The following is a 16,336-nucleotide window of genomic DNA, read 5'->3' as shown; positions in this document are numbered from 1 at the left end:
CCAATGGTCGAAAAGAAAACTAGTGTCAAGGCATTTTTCAGCAAAGTCACTTTCAGGGACATTATATACCAAAGCAACTTCAGGAGTCAGAATCCTGATTTGACCCTTGCTTCCACATCACAGTTTTTACAGCGACATCCATTGCAGTGTTTTCTAAAGTATATTTTGGGAACACTATCCTGTAAGATGCTGCTTCATGAAAAGAGATTTTTAAGAGTTTTGTTTAAAGTTAGGGAAATGCTACTTAGTATAATCCTTTCTAAGACATTTACTATACGTATTAATGTCATAAAGGACCTAAAAGCCAAATTATTCCCAACTAATGTGAGAACAGAATATATATAATTTTTGTATGCTGAATAGTGGGGTCGCATTTCATTATTTTTCCATGTGAGGACCTCATTATTGCAGCACCTTTGGTTGAATTTTTGTTTGTTTTGCTTGTTTGTTTTTTGGGAAGTGCATGGACTCGGAATCGAACCTGGGTGTCTCTCATGGCAGCCAAGAATTCTACATGGAACTACCCTGGCACCCCCTGAACAGAATTTTTTTTTGTCCTCATATGAGATCTTGGCATCGCATGGAGTGCTGCTCTGAGGAATACACTTTGTAAATGCGGACCAAAAGGATGATGTTGTCTGTGTTGGTGATCCCGATACATCATGAACATTTTAAATTATGTCAATACAGAAATGTGTTTATCTTTATCATTTTTAAGGAAAAATTCTTAAAATGTTTACATAAAATTTTTATTCAGTTTCTGTTCTCTGGAATATTCACTTCTCCAGAGCACCTTATTTCCTGATAAGAACAGTTAATAAACGTTATCACTTCTTATGAAAATAACTTTGAGGTAAAATTTTGAATTTACAGTATTAGGAACTACATTGCTTTTAATATATTTTAATTTTTTTTTTTTTTTCAGTTATCCGACTGGATCAAGATTGGAGATCTGGCTTCAAAAAATTGTCATCTTTTTGTAAATCTTCAATCAAAAGGCTTAAAAGGGGGAGGTATAATATTGACTTTACCAGGAGTACATGTCAATTTTAGGTAGATAAAGACTCTGTTTTAAAAGTGAAATGAAAGCCTCTAACATTGGGATGCAGTGAGGGGGATATCAGGGTGGAACAGATGCGAGGGTGGAATGGAGAGTTACGTCATAGAAGCGGGTGGGGTGTAGTAGTCTTGGGAAATGGAGTACTGGCTTGGGGGGAGGAGGGGCTTGGGCATCCTGGACAGTTGCACTGGAATGATGTAAACAGAGTTATGCTGTTTTTTTTTTAAGCACAGATTTATTTTTTACCTTAAAAATATGCAGATTTTTAAAACTGTGCATCTGAGAAGTACTTGCCTTCGCCCCTTCGTCCACTCTCCCTGTCTTCCCTCTTCATCTATCTTAAGGTGACTGGTCAGTTGGGTGGTAAGACTCTCTAGTTTAGGCAAGACTTAGGGGAACTTGAACTGGACAGACACTGAGGAAGTGACTATCCCGAAGTGCAGCACAGTCTGAGGACTTGGGTGAGTTTGAGAGTGTTAATTGGTGTACTGTTTAAGAGCATCAGCACCCACAAAATAAAGCCATTTATTTCACTTATTTTGTAAAATAGTTACTTCTCCCTCTTCTCCCCACTATGCTCTTAATTTTGAATTCATAGCCTTTGTGGAATTCAGTATGTTTTTGAGCAATTTTTAAAAATCTAATTTGTAGTTCCATTAAAAATCTTGAGATTTGATAAAAATGGAATCTTTTTATTTTGCTTTCTACTGAATCTGCTCAGTCATGCGGATTTTCATCCCAGGGGGCTGCGTTTAGGTAGAGGGGTGGGCCGTAATCTGCATAATGTACTGTGTCTTGGAGCCAGATCACACACTTGGGGATAGGCCGTGCGATTGTTTTCTGAATCATTCTAAATGTGTTGTATATTTTAGGTCGATTTGGTCAAACCACTCCACCACTTGTTGATTTTCTCAAGGACATTTTAAGAAGATATCCAGAAGGAGGACAAATTCTTAAGGTAGGACATATGTTTATATATGCATGTGAATTTACTTCGATGAATATGAGATGAAGTAAAATTACATAGAAGTCCTATCTAGTGTTTAATTAAAAAAAAAAAAAACTTAGCCTGTACTGTATCATTTACATCTGTGCACATGCTGGAAGGGGGTGGGGTTGGGAATGAATGCATTCATCGTCAATACAGGACGTCAGAGGACAGTGCTGAGATGCTGAGTGCTGTAATCAAGCACGGATCACTCTGGTTATATTTTATGTAAAGTGTTTATGCAGGAGCACAAACAACCAACCAACCACCTAACCAGACAAACAGAATAACACAAAGCCCACAGGGGCCGTTACACATGCCCTTCTGAGGCCCTGGAGTTAGAGGTTTGCTTTTTGGGAGAGGGCTTATTAAATAGGATGATTATTTTAATTACTCATTTTATTTCTGCTTATGTTACATTCTTTTAGTCTGAACACACTCACTGAAAAAATACAAAACTGAATAACTGTTTGAGGAAAGCCATAATGGAAGATATTATAACAAATTAGATTTTGTGTGCTAACTTAGTAGTAAGCTGCCTTAATTAATTGTGAAAGTAGGCCAATTCTTATGTCTTTTCCTTCTCACTAACTTATTGGGTGTTTGTACACCTTTCATATCCTAGCCTTCATTCTTTTTTTAATGGTGGTTTTTTAGAGAATAAAGGTCTGTTTGACTCGCCTTCTGTGACCTGCTCAGACAGGCACTGACTGAGGATTCTGTAGGTCTGCAGTAGTGGCACACTGGTGTAGTTTCAGCTAATCTTTCTCAGTAGGCACCATTGGTTCACAAAATGTTGATTTGAAACTTTTTATATGAAAATATTAGGAAATCAGAGATGGGAAGAGTATGGTGATAATAGTAGAGAAAGGTGAATAAAATACTTTACAAATGAAGATTTAGTTTGTGGTAAGGGAAGTAGGGTCTAATCGGTTCGAAAGGGAGGGATTGGAAAAAAGTGTGACTGGAATACCTTGCTGAGAAACGAGGTAGCAACGAGCACTAGCTCTGTGCATTGCTAAAGGTTTAGTCGGTGTCACTTTGCTTTTTGTATGTATTTGCAGCATAGCCAGCGTGATGTAAACATTGTTCCCTGGATGTTTAGTAGAATTCCGTTGTTTTAGAATGAGTAGGAATCTTAGAAATCTCTTAGACTCAGATCATCATCTTTTGTGATATTTGCTGAAATTGAGGTCCAGAGATATTTTAGTGATTTGCCCAAGATCACATGCAGATCAGAAACTTATTGTCACATCTTTTCAGAATCAGTTTGTAAGAGATTCCCAAGGATTAAACTTAGGGAGCAGTATATCCCATCCTAATATGTTCAACTCGAGACTGAGCTGGAGCCTGGATTTTGTTTTCTCCCTCTCAGTTCTCTGAAATACACTTAAATCTCAAATAGCTGTCTGAATGAAAACAAGATCTAACCTCCAAAGTGTTACCATTCTGTAGGTTAATATTGTATTTTGTTATCTATTCAATTCTTACATATCTATCTTTTGTAGTATCATAATGTCCTAATGTAAATAAGTTTGCTAATTTTTAGGGATCCTTTTAGTCTGAGTAGGGTGGGAACGGACTCCAGAATACCCTATGAGAAATAGGCTGTAGTGCACTGGGAGGAGTTCAGGAGCTGATGAGAAGGTAGCAGGTGTGCTTCACGTGTTTGTGCTCTGGGTTGAGCAGTTGGTGGGATGATACGGCCCTAACCTTGCTGTCTGGAAAGCCCTACTTGGTCTCAGAACTAGCTCTCCGGTTCTGTGTTGCACCCTCAGTCTCCGATGGTCACTTCACTTCCAAGGCTCACTGTGTCACCTTTGTGCTCTGGGGCAGGCTTTACCAACTGGCATTGCTGTAGTTTTGATATAAGTGGTCATCATTTCTTGCCATCCCTGCCCCCAAGTGAATGATCCTAAGGTTTGGGGGATGTAAAAAATGAGTTCTCACCAAAGGTTAGAATTTCATGAGTTTAATAATATAGGATGCCTTTTTATGTCTCTAAAGAGCCACCTAAACATAACTCCTTGATTTGGTTTGTTCTCAGTTTGTGCTTATCCAGAAATGGTCATCTGTTGACTTTTCCTTACTTTAGACAAGGTCCAGAATAAACTACAGATCATATCTCTAGACTTTTTTTTTTTTCCTTCAACTTTTGATGATTGTGGGGTTGGCTCTTGGAGATCACAATGTAGTGACTGGCCTTGTTGGGAATTTTTTGAGTTCACTGCTGGATATAAATCTTGTAGTTTGCCCTCTGCTTTGTAAATCACAGAAATCTGACCACCCATCCACTCATGCACCAGGTAACCAACAAGTAATGTTACTGACTTCCTTGTTAAAGGAACTCTGGTGACGCAGCAGACTCCAAAGATGAATGGAGTCGATCCGGACCTTAAGAAGCTTTCAGCTTAATACAGAAGATCTGCTCCTAAAGCAAGTTCCTAAGAACACAGCATGCTGAATGGTGTAGATAGATTGATCCTATTTGGTTTCAGTTTTTCCAGGAGAAGGTAGGTTTGGTAAGCTGGTGAGAGACGGCAGTACAGTTTTAGTACCTGCCTGAGAACGAGGCGCAGTCACAGGTGCTAGAGGATAGCCACAACAGAACAATAGGTGAGGGATGTGGCTCTTGGAAGGACAGGGATGTCTTTTGAACTAAGGCTTTGGGTAGTTTGCAAATAAGGGACAGTTGCAAGTAGTTGCAGTGTTTGTATTTACAGGCTAAGAGACAGCAAATTAAAAGAGGAAATTTGGGTGTGTGTACTTGAAGAAGGACTGTGAACTTTTCTGCCAATCTCTCTTGTGTTTGTAACGGTTACTTGCATTAGTACCCTCGACAGCTCTTAATGCTAATGATGTAGTAAGTGGGTTTCCTTTACTTAAGTGTATTTACTTTTTTTTTAAAAGTGTATTTACTTTTAAAATACTGTAGGAAAATACAAAGGTGGGAAGTAGATTACTAAATGATTAAATATAATTATTTTTTGGTGTATTTCATGCTTAGGAATTGATTCAGAATGCAGAAGATGCTGGGGCCACGGAAGTTAAATTTTTATATGATGAAACTCAATATGGAACAGAGGCGCTTTGGTCAAAAGATATGGCACAATATCAGGGTAAGAATCATAATTAGGAACAAGTATTATTTTATGTACCAACAGGTGATTTTGAGTGGTTTATAATACTCTGTTTAATGGAAAAGCTTGCATTCTTTTCCTGACTCTGCCACCTTCCGTGATTGTGGGCAAGGCATCCCACCTCTGCCTGGTCCTTTTCATGATGAGAGGTTCAATTTGTAAGGTTTCTTGTCTCTAGGGTCTATGATTTAATGTAGGTAACCAGTTTTGAAATACATAAAATTTGGATTCAAGGAGCTTCCGTTCAAGTCTTGATGGTACACAGGGCTACTGTGTTGCATAATTCCAGTGGCCCCCCGTGTACGAAGTGGCAGCTCTGATCCTAATATTTACTCACTATGCATTAGGCATACACTGATCTTAACTTCCATCTGCTACCTATAAAATGGTAATTAGAGCAAAACTATCTCCCAATTGTTGTGTGGATTAAATGAGATTATACATATGTTATTTTATGTATGGTGCCTTAGCGATGTTAATTATTATATATACATAAATTGTTATGTATTATAGAATCACAGAATTCAAAAAGTGAGTGTGTGAAGAAATCCTCAGAGCGTTTTGGTTCAAAATTCTACTTGATGTCTGGGATTTTTTTAATTTCAGCCGTGACTGCCTCATTAAAAAAAAAAATATTTGAAACAAGATGATTTTCCCAAGTTTGTGCATAGGTAAACCTAAGAACTAGGCTCTATATAGGGCTGGCAGAGTAGCCAATTTAAAATGAACGTGGATATAACTAAAAGTAGGTGGACATGATCTTTGATATTTTTATTTAGCATTTATGGAGGGCCCTGGGTACCCCAGCATTTCAGAGCATGTCTTGCCTGCAGGTGGGAGCGGAACCCTGGCTTGGTACCATCATCTTAGGTCACAGTGTTTTTCCTTTAATTGCACTTAGTTGTTTTGCAGACAAGAAGTCTGAGGCCACCTTGGTCTTTGTTCCTTTTGTAGATAACAAAAGGGTCAGATGGTCAGGTGGTCCGATCAGATGTACAAGAAAAAGAGATCTTACCCAGTATCGAGCTGTATGAGTGCTTTGAGAATCTGGTGATTAGGCAGCTCAGGATGGCCAGCACCTCCCTAGTCCTTTCTGCTGCGTTAGGATGTGGTCTGGCCCGGTAAGCAGGGGGATTCCAGGTGACATGTGGGACATTGCTGACACAAGGGTGCTGCTTCAGTTATAAAGACGCTTATGCTTTTCTCTGATAATTACATAGCGCTTGACATTTTCAGTGAAACTATGCCCCATAAAATTATGAATCCCAGGTTTGTTTACAATAATCATCCTGAAAGATGAGGCTTCTGCTGGTCAGCCTCTCAGCATATTTTCCTGGAGGCCTGTCCTCAGCATCCTGATGAGGGGACTTGACTCTGTCACCTCTTTCGTGGGCATTCTGTCAGTAAACAGAGAAAACAGATTGCTGCTGAGCCTCTCCTTCCCAGAGAAACTTTTGGTTTTTTGGCCAGGATACATGCGGGGATTATAAATGGATTTCAGTGGTGGAGAAGGAGCAAAGGATTCTCTCATTCCAAGATGAGTATAATCAGAAATAAAGTAACCTGGGAGCAGCTGTGCCTTGATTAAAAACATTAAATAGTAACTGGATTGTCCGTGCTAGACACGGGAATTGTGTAAGAGCTGTGCAGTAGCAGCCTCTCCCCGCTCCTTGCCTGATGAGGTGGGGTTGGTTTCTGTGTGCACTGCCTGGGTCTCTGACCCTGGGTAGCCAAAATGTATGGAAAATTGCCCACAGGTACGCAGCCCGGTGGACGTTTGCTCTCATGGTGCTCCTTACTTGCTCCTGGTGTTAGCTTTTAGTTTATGACAGTAACATTTCTAGGGATGTTTTTTACTTTTTCTAGGAGTTGCAGCTTCTGAATTGAAATAAATAGAAATTTCTGATGTTGTAAGATCAGAAACAACAGTTTTGATACAGACAAAAAACTTACAGGGTGGTCAATGTGAGGGGACAGTTGTTTTCATGTGAACACTGTTTTGTTTGAATCTGTAGAAACAAGTGTCTTTTATTTTGTAATTTAAAATGTTTTGTAAAAGCAGTCGGGTAATAAAAGATCAGCTGCCCAGTTCCTGGTGGCCAGTTCTGCAGGCTGCAGCACTGTTTTGTCTGCTCCCAGTGGATCTGTGCCCCTGTCGTGTTTCTCAATTGCTTTCGATGACCTGGTGGTTATGCAAGTTCTTCCAGATCTGGCAAGAGGCTGTCAGGCCTGTGCTCAGTGCTGTGAGTTGTTGTGGGCCATTTTTTCATGTGTCTTCTTAGTATTGTTTTCAACTTTTTAATTGTATAGTATAACATATATACAAAGCAAAGAAATAAAAAGGCAATAGTTTTCAAAGCACCCTTCAACTACTGATTACAGGACAGATCCCAGAGTTTGTCATGGGCTACCAGACGATCCTCTTAGATTTTTCCTTCTAGCTGCTCTATATTTTTTATATGCAAAAAAGCTATTAATTTCAAAGCAAAGCACACAATTAGTTATAGAGCGTATTTCAGAGTTTGACATGGGTTACAATTCCAGAATTTTAGGTTTTTATTTTAGCTGCTCTAAAATACTGGAGACTAAAAGATATATCAATTTAATGATTCAGCTCATATTCATTTGTTAAATCCTGTCTTCTCTGTATAACTCCACCATCACCTTTGATTTTTCCATCCCTCTTTTTAGGGGTGTTTGGGGCATGGCATTTCTAAATTTTTCATATAGGAAAGGTCTGTCACTAATATAGGGTAGGGAGATGGAACTATCTGATGTTCTGGAGAGGCTGGGTTAGGTTTCAGGACTTATCTGGTCCAGGGACCCATCTGGGGGTTGTTCTTTAGGATTGGCTGGAATGGTCCTGGTTGGGGGTTGGCTGGTTATGATAGGTAGCAAGGTCTACTGGAAGTTTCCATAAGAGCAACCTCCAGAGTAGCCTCTTGACTCTATTTGAACTCTCTCTGCCACTGATACTTTATTAACTGTACTTCTTTTTGCCCGTTTATTCAGGATGGAATTGTTGATCCCATAGTGCCAGATCTGGATTCATCCATGGGAGTCCTCTCCCACATCACCAGGGAGACTTTCACCCCTTGGTGCTTAGAGAGACTGAGGCCACGTCTGAGCAACAAAAGAGGTCCTCCAAAAGTAACTCTTAGGCATGCCTATAGGTAGGCTAAGCTTCTCTGCTATCTACATAGGCTTCACGGGAGTAAGCCTCATGATCGAGGGCATGGCCTATTGATTTGGGTATCCCTAAAGTATCGGGATTCCCTGATGTTAAGGTTTAATAGTTCCATATTCTTTCTCCCCTCCCTCAGGGGACTTTGCCAGTATTTTTTGGTTATCTATACTCTAGGATGTTTCCAGGCATTACAATAATCTATACTGGATTAAAGGACCTCTTTCTTATTCTGTGCTCCTGTGTTTCAGTTGTTCAAATGAGCTATACAGATAGGTTGAATTAGATTACGCACTACAGAAAACTTCAGTTCCAGATCAAATAAACCTTTCTTCCACTGGTCTCAAAGAGTATGTGTGGTTCTAAAATATAGACACTTTCTTCCTTACTCCTATGTTCTGAATTACTTTAACCTCAACCTGTTTGGCTTTGTTCTTATTTCTAAATATCAGGTTATAAAAACAGCCTCTCAAAATTCAGAAATAATAATCACCACTCCAGACTTAATGTGTCTGCTCTAAAAACTTACAATCTAGGCCCCTGTTTTCATATGAAGCATTTTCTAAAGGTGATCATACCACTGTTCTTTTGTTTCTGGCTTATTTTGTCTCACCAAATATCCCACATGTACATTCACATCATTGCATGCCTTACCCCTTTGTTCCTTTTTGTAGCCGCACAACCTTTGTTCATAAGTATACACCATCGTTTGCCAATCTACTTCTCTGTCAGTGCATCCTTCAGCCACCTGCATTCAAAGTAGGATTGTTGAAATTTTGATTGGTACTGGGTTGAATCTGTAGATCAGTTTGGGGAGAATTGACATCTTAACTATATTTAACCTTCTTTTCCATGAGCAGGGAATGTCTTCCCACCTATTTACAAATCCTTTGATTTCTTTTAGCAATGTTTATGTAGTTTTCTGTGTATAAGTTCTTTACATCCCTAGTTAAGTTCATTCCTGAGTACTTGATTCTTTTAGTTGCTATTTTGAATGGAATTTTTCCCTTAACTGAGTCCTCAGCTAGGTCATTGCTTGTGTATAGAAATGTCACTGACTTTTGCACATTTAGTTTTATATCCTGACACCTTGTTGAATTTGTTTATTAGCTCAAGTAACTTTGCTGTAGATTTCTCAGGGTATTCCAAGTATAGTATCATATCATCTGCAAATAATGAGAGTTTTACTTCTTCCCTTCCAATTTGGATGCCTTTTATTTCTTTGTCCTGCCTGATTGCTCAAGCTAAAAATTCTAGCACAGTGTTAAATAATAGTGGCAATAGTGGGCATCTTTGTCTTGTTCCACATCTTAGGGGGAAAGCTTTCAGTCTCTCTCCATTGAGTACGATGCTGCCTATCGTTTTTTCATATATTCCCTTTATCATATTGAGGTAGTTACCTTTGATTCCTATCTTTTGGAGTGTTTTTATGAGAAAAATATGCTGAATTTTGTCGAATGCTTTTTCAGCATCAGTGAGATGATCATGTGATTTTTCCCTATCGATTTGTTAATGTGCTGTATTACGTTAACTGATTTTCTTGTGTTGAACCATTCTTGCATTCCTGATATAAACCCCACTTGGTCATGGTGTATAATTTTTTTAATGTGCTGTTAGATTCGATTTGCTAATATTGTATTGAGAATTTTTGCATCTATATTCATTAGGGAGATTGGCCTGTAGTTTTCTTTTCTTATAGATCTTTACCCAGTTTTGGTATTAAGATGATATTGGCTTCATAAAATGAATTAGGTAGCCTTCTTTTTTCCTCAGTTTTTTTGAAATGTTTGAGCAGGATTGGTGTTATTATTTCTTTTTTTGGAAGGTTTGGTAAAATTCCCCTGTGAAGCCATCTGGCCTTGGGCTTTTCTTTGTAGGAAAAGAAAATGATGACTGATTGAATCTCTTTACTTGTGATTGGGTTGTTGAGATCTTCTGTTTCTTCCTGAGTCAGTGTAGCTTGTTTGTGTATTTCCAGGAATTTGTCCATTTCATCTAAATTGTCTACTTTGTTGGTATATAGTTATTCCTAGTATCCTCATATGATTTCTTTTATTTCTTCAGGGTCTGTGTTAATGCACCCCTTCTCATTTTTTATTTTGTTTATTTCCACCCTCTGTCTGTTTTTTCTTTGTCAGTCTTGCTAGTGGCCCATCAGTTTTATTGATCTTCTCAAACAACCAACAATCAACTTTTTATTGGTTCTTTCTATTGTTCTTTTGTTCTCCCATTCATTTATCTCTGCTTTAATCTTTGTTATTTCTCTTCTTCTTTTTGCTTTGGGGCTAGTTTGCTGTTCTTTCTCAAGTTCCTCCAGGTGAGCCGTTAAGTCCTCAATTTTTGCTCTGTCTTGTTTTTTCATGTAGGCATTTAGGGCAATAAATTTCCCTCTCAGCACAGCCTTTCCCGCATCCCATATGTTCTGATAAATTGTATTTTCATTTTCATTCATCTCCAGATAGCTACTGATTTCTGTAGCAATTTTTCTTTGACCCACTGCTTGTTTAAGAGTGTGTTATTTAATCTCCACATATTTGTGAATGTTCTCTTTCTTTGGTGGTTATTGAGATCCAGCTTCATCCCACTGTGATCAGAGAAAGGGCTTTGAATAATTTCAGTGTTTTCAAATTTATAAAGACCTGTTTTGTGCCCCAGTATATGATCTATTGTGGAGAATGTTCTATGAGCACTAGAGAAGAATGTATATCCTTGTGCTTTGGGGTGCAATGACCTGTATATGTGTGTTAGGTCTAATTCATTTATCAAGTTATTTGACTTCTCTGTTTCTTTGTTGATCTTCTGTCTGATTGTTCTGTCTGTAGAGGACAGTGGTGTACTGAAGTCTACTACTGTTATTGTTGAAACATCTATCGGTCTCTTCAGTTTTGCCAGTGTCTGTCTCATGTACTTTGGGGCTCCTTGTTTGGGAGCATAAACATTTATGATTATTATATCTTCTTGGGGAATTGACCCTATAATTAGTATATAGTGTCCTTCTTTGTCTCTTATGATGTCTTTACATTTATAGTCTATTTTGTCCTGTATTAGTATAGCTACTCCTGCTTTCTTTTGGTTACAGCTTGCATGGAAAATCTTTTTCCATCCTTTCACTTTCAATCTTTTTGTATCCTTATGTCTAAGACGAGTCTCTTTTGAGCAGCATATAGCTGGATTATGTTTCTTAATCCATTCTGCCAACCTCTATCTTTTAATTGGTACATTTAGTCCGTTAATAGTAAAAGTTATTACTGAAAAGGTATTTCTTGAATCTACCATCTTATCTTTTTTATTTGTCAGATGTATATATTCTTTTCCCTCTTTCTCTTTGTATTCTTTAAGTTACCCTTAGCGGTACTCTTCAATTCTGTGCCTTCCTCCAGACCTCTTCTCTCCTGTCTTTTTTTTTTTTTCAGCCGGCAGAACTCCTTTTAGTATTTCTTGTAGGGCTGGTCCCTTGTTGACAGATTCTTTCAGGACTTCTTTGTCTGTGAAAACTTTAATCTCTCTCCCAGTTTTGAAGGACGGTTTGGCTGGGTACATAATTCTTGGCTGGAAGTCTTTCTCTTTCAGGATCTTGAATATATCATACCACTGCCTGCTTGCCTCCAGGGTGCTAGTTGAGCAGTCTGAATTCAGTCTTAGTTGGTTTCCCTTGTATGTAGTAGATGGTTTTTCTCTTGCTGCTTTCAGAATTTTCTTCTTCTCTTCAATATTTGACAGACTGATTAGTATGTGTCTTGGGGAAGGCTTATTTGGATTTTTTCTGTTTGGAGTTCACTAGGCTTCTTTGACTTGTATATTTATGTCCTTTATGAGGGTTAGGAAGTTTTTCCCCATTATATCCTCAACTACTCTTCCTAGCCCTTTACTCCTCTCTTCTCCTTCTGGGACACCAGTGATTCTTAGTGTGCTTTGTTCTGTCTGTCATTTCCCTGAGATCCAATTCAAATTTTTCCATCTTTTTTCACATTTGCTGTTTTGAGTCTTCAAAGTCAGTTTTCCTGTCCTCTGTATCACTTATTCTTTCTTCTGTCTGTTCAAATCTGGTGTTGTGTGCCTCTAGTATGTTTTTTTGTTTGATCAACAGAGTGTTTAATCTCTGTGATATCTGCTGTTTTTCTGTTTATTCTTTTAAATTCCTCTTTGTGCTCTATTACTGTCTTTTTGATCTCCTTTATGTCATTTGCTGTTCCACTTATTTTATTAAGTAGAGTTGTATGAACATCTTTGATTAGTTGTTCCAATGTCTGTGTCTCCTTTGGCATTTTAATTTGGTTATTACGCAGGGTTATATCTGTCTGCATAGTGATAGGCTTAGTGATCTTCTGCTGTCTTTGTGGCATGTAAATGTCTTGATTGAGTTACTTTGGGGGTTGATTTCTTTCAATAGTCTAAGGCCTTATGTTTGTAGGATGGATGTACAGCAGGAAGCAGAGCATGGGGTGGGGCATTCAGTGCGGTGATTTGTTTCAGGGCAGCTTTAGGTGCAGTCTGGGGATGTTAATCTGATGGTTGTGAACATGCCACCCAGCAGCCAGGGAGGATGTAGTTGTGCAGGTGCACCGGTCTGGGGGGCATAACCCTGGTGGGCACTGTTCTAAGGCATGGGTTCTTTTGTACACATGCGTAGAGCTGTGGCAGCACGTCGGTGTTATGCCTTCGTGGATTGGGGGCAGATGTAATGCATCTGCACAGGTCAGTTCTTTCTCAGAGCTGGCAGGTGTGGCTGAGGGCTGTGTGCATATGCGGTTCTAGGACTGCTGTAAACTGAGGTTCCCAGAGTTGAATGACGTGATTGGGGGCCTGTGCGCATGCATGGGTCTAGGAGTGCCGTAAATTGAGGTGCTGAGCTCGGGGGGTGGGGAGGTGGGGTGAGGCTGTACAACACTATGGGCAGGGGGGTGGGTATGGAGGTTAGTGCCTGCAGCCTTTATGTGCTGGCAACTGCTTGCAGGGAACAGGGAGGGGGAGGTAGTGCTCGAGAGGGGTCCAGGAGAGGTGGGTTGGGCTGCACTTGGGGTGGGGGTGTGGGGAGGTACGTGTACTGGGGGCTGGTGGGGTGGGGGCACCTGGAGCGCAGGGAATGGAAGTGGGTGATGGGGTTTGGGTGTGTGGGGTGGGGGTTGAGTTGCCAGTCATGGGGCTGTGCTGGTGAGGGTTGTGCACCCAAGAAATGTGGCCTGGCTTACTTCCTAGTCCCCGACTCCCGTCCGTGCACTTCTGCAGGCTCCATGCCTCCGTGCTAGTCTCTAGCTTTCTGCCTCTTAGTTCCTTGGCCTCTGCAACTAGGGCCACCCTATGTGGTGCAGAAGGCTCTCCCAGGTCAGCCACACTCCCGATTCACCTCTCCAGTCTCCCTTCTGTCCCTTTTCTAACTCTTCTGTGGAGTAGGGCTGATCTCAAGTTACTCTATTCGGCCATCTCTCCGGAAGTCCTCTTTTAGTATTTTTAATGGATATTTGGAGAAAGAAGCACCAGACCCTGCTTGCTGGATGTGATTTTTTCTTCCTTTTTTTTTTTTCTTTCTTTTTCCTGCATGGTCCAGGAATTGAACCCGGGTCTCCCACATGGCAGGTGAGAATTCTACCACTGAACTGCCCTGTACCACTTAGATGCCTTTTTTTTTTTTTGGCATGGGCAGGCTCTGGAAATTGAACCCGGGTTTCTGGCATGGTAGGCAAGAATTCTACCACAGAATTCTCTAAGGCACCACCCCTAGATGCCGTTTTAACATGTTATAGTTAGCTGTAATAGGATGATATGTATTTTATAAATGCTCTCCTAATATTAGTTATGTTAATAATAATGATGAGCAATATGATATATTAATTTTGATTATGAGAACAATGATGGACAATCTTTTTAAGTGTTTCCTGTATGTTAGGTGCTGTGCTGAGCACTTATTCATATTATCTCATTTGATCCTCAGCAGTCGTTTGGGAGTAGGGACCATCTTTATCCTTGTTTTACATTTGAGACACCTGAACCTAAGTGACCTTAGTTCATCTGAAGTTGTGCAGTTGGAACTGGTAGAGCTACATTTGAAATCTAAACTCATCTGGCTCCACTGTCCACTCTGCAACCACTAGCGCTAATCTTTTTCCAAAAACAGCACTGGCAGCCTTGATTACTTTCATATCCCTATTTTCACTATTTAAAAAATAGTGATTGTACTATTTTTGTAAAACCAACCATGATTAACTTTCCCACATATGTGCTTACATGTATAGGAGCTTGAGAAGAGGTTTCTGGGGTGCCTGGTGTTCTGTATAATTCATTTGGATGGAGGTTACACAGGTTTATTCACTTTATGAGAATTCATTGAGCTGTACACTTAAGGTCTTCATGCTTTATTGTGTGTATGTTATACTCCAGTAACATGTTTAAAAAAAGAAAAAAAAATTAAAAATTCAAAGAAATTTAGAAATTATGAAATCCCCAAAAGTGGAGTTCCAAAAATATCTAGAACAGAATGATAAATATAAGTTTTAAAGGAATTACTTTGAAGACAGAGTAGTATTATTCCGGAGTGCTCATTTAAAAATTTGTCGCGTTAATAATTTTTAAAAAGAATACAAGTGATGCCTTGTATATGAAAAATTAAGAGGCTGACAAAAAGGGTTTCATTTTATGAAATAATATATCTAAAGGATTTCTTTAAGTAGATCCCCTTTGTACATTTAAAAGTAATTGTTTATAAAATAAATGATTTAAAGATTATAAAAAATTTTACAAAGTGTGATACTCTGTGGTTAATTTCTTTGTTAGCTCATTGTTTTGGGTGTCTAGTGCTGCAAAACTCCTATTTTTTCCGTTTTGGAATTTTAGCTGACAATGCTTTATTTCTTTTGCTGCTGATTTTTACCATTAATTTGTGTTTTGATTTTTATCATGAAAATAACTAGAATTATAATACAGAATTGAGTCACTTCCTTCCCGCTCCATCTTCCCACTAGCCTAAATACTTCTGAGTAGAGGAAGTCTTGAAACAGAGCTGGATCCTTTGGCTTAACCCTTTCTGAGTGCAGGCATGTGCGTTTTTATACCCAGGGCCAGCTCTTTATGCATACAACAATGCAGTTTTCACCCCAGAGGACTGGCATGGCATTCAGGAAATAGCAAGAAGCAGGAAAAAGGATGATCCTTTGAAGGTTGGAAGATTTGGAATCGGCTTTAATTCTGTCTATCATATAACAGGTACAGTGTTTGGCTTTTCATTTTTGATAGTGAAATGTATTTTAGACTAACCTCAGTAATGTGTTTGGTTAACTTCAGAGATGATCCTCTTTTAAAATCATCTTCCCCAAATTCTGTCAGTGGCAAGAAGTATGTCAGTGAGATATAGTATCTTGGGTTTTCTAAAATTTCCACTGTAATTTCCCAAAGCTTTACTTCACCATGTGATGTGAGCACTTAATGGCCTTATGATCCAGTGGTATCGTGTAACATATTGTCGTTTCATGTTAGATTTAAAATACAGCTTTTGAAATGACTAGACAAAATAGTTACCCCAAATCTTCAAGACTGATTTCCACAGATTTTCGTGCACATATTTCTAAATATCAGGACATTAAGGAGAAAAGTATAATACCTAATGATAAGCAATAACTGTGACAGGGTAAAGATCTTTGAAGTTGCTCTGGTTTCTCTGTGTTTTCATCCCATAAAAATTCTACTCTTCTTAGAATTGTGAGTGTTTTAAAGGATACTTTGAAATCCTGCTTTGAGTTTAGAAAGGATATGAGATTTCAGGTTCATCGCTGAAATAGAAAATAATTCACAGTTTTAGTGCAGACATCTCTAAGAGAATATGGCTAATCTTGCCAATCAGAGCTCTTAACACTTATTGTAATTTTGTGATTAAAACTTCCTTTATGGAATTGGCTCCTGTTATGGTTTAATTTCACACTGTGTCTTGCAGAAGGAGAAATTAAGCAGGCTGGGGTCTGGCTATAGCAAGGTGA

The 16,336-nt window shown here is 39.0% G+C and overlaps 1 protein-coding gene across 4 annotated transcripts in view; it reads left to right on the top strand.

Annotated features, from left to right (window-relative positions):
* The window catches only part of SACS (sacsin molecular chaperone), a 57,259-nt gene that overhangs the window by 5,343 nt on the left and 35,580 nt on the right, over positions 1-16,336 (top strand). For 3 of the 4 annotated variants that reach the window (XR_013174757.1, XM_077158839.1, XM_077158841.1), the window contains 4 exons: positions 926-1,013; positions 1,933-2,018; positions 5,056-5,167; positions 15,423-15,569. Coding sequence is in view for 3 of the 4 variants with exons in the window: in XM_077158839.1 (XP_077014954.1) it covers positions 926-1,013; positions 1,933-2,018; positions 5,056-5,167; positions 15,423-15,569 (433 nt within the window). In the remaining variant the exon portion in view is untranslated. Of the gene's footprint in view, positions 1-925; positions 1,054-1,932; positions 2,019-5,055; positions 5,168-15,422; positions 15,570-16,336 lie in introns of all 4 variants that reach the window. The other variant, XM_077158840.1, reaches the window with a different exon arrangement.

This window comes from Tamandua tetradactyla, chromosome 4, assembly GCF_023851605.1.
Source record: "Tamandua tetradactyla isolate mTamTet1 chromosome 4, mTamTet1.pri, whole genome shotgun sequence".
NCBI lineage: Eukaryota > Metazoa > Chordata > Mammalia > Pilosa > Myrmecophagidae > Tamandua > Tamandua tetradactyla.
The sequence above is the reverse complement of the archived record's forward strand: the minus strand, read 5'-3'. Positions and strand labels throughout refer to the sequence as shown.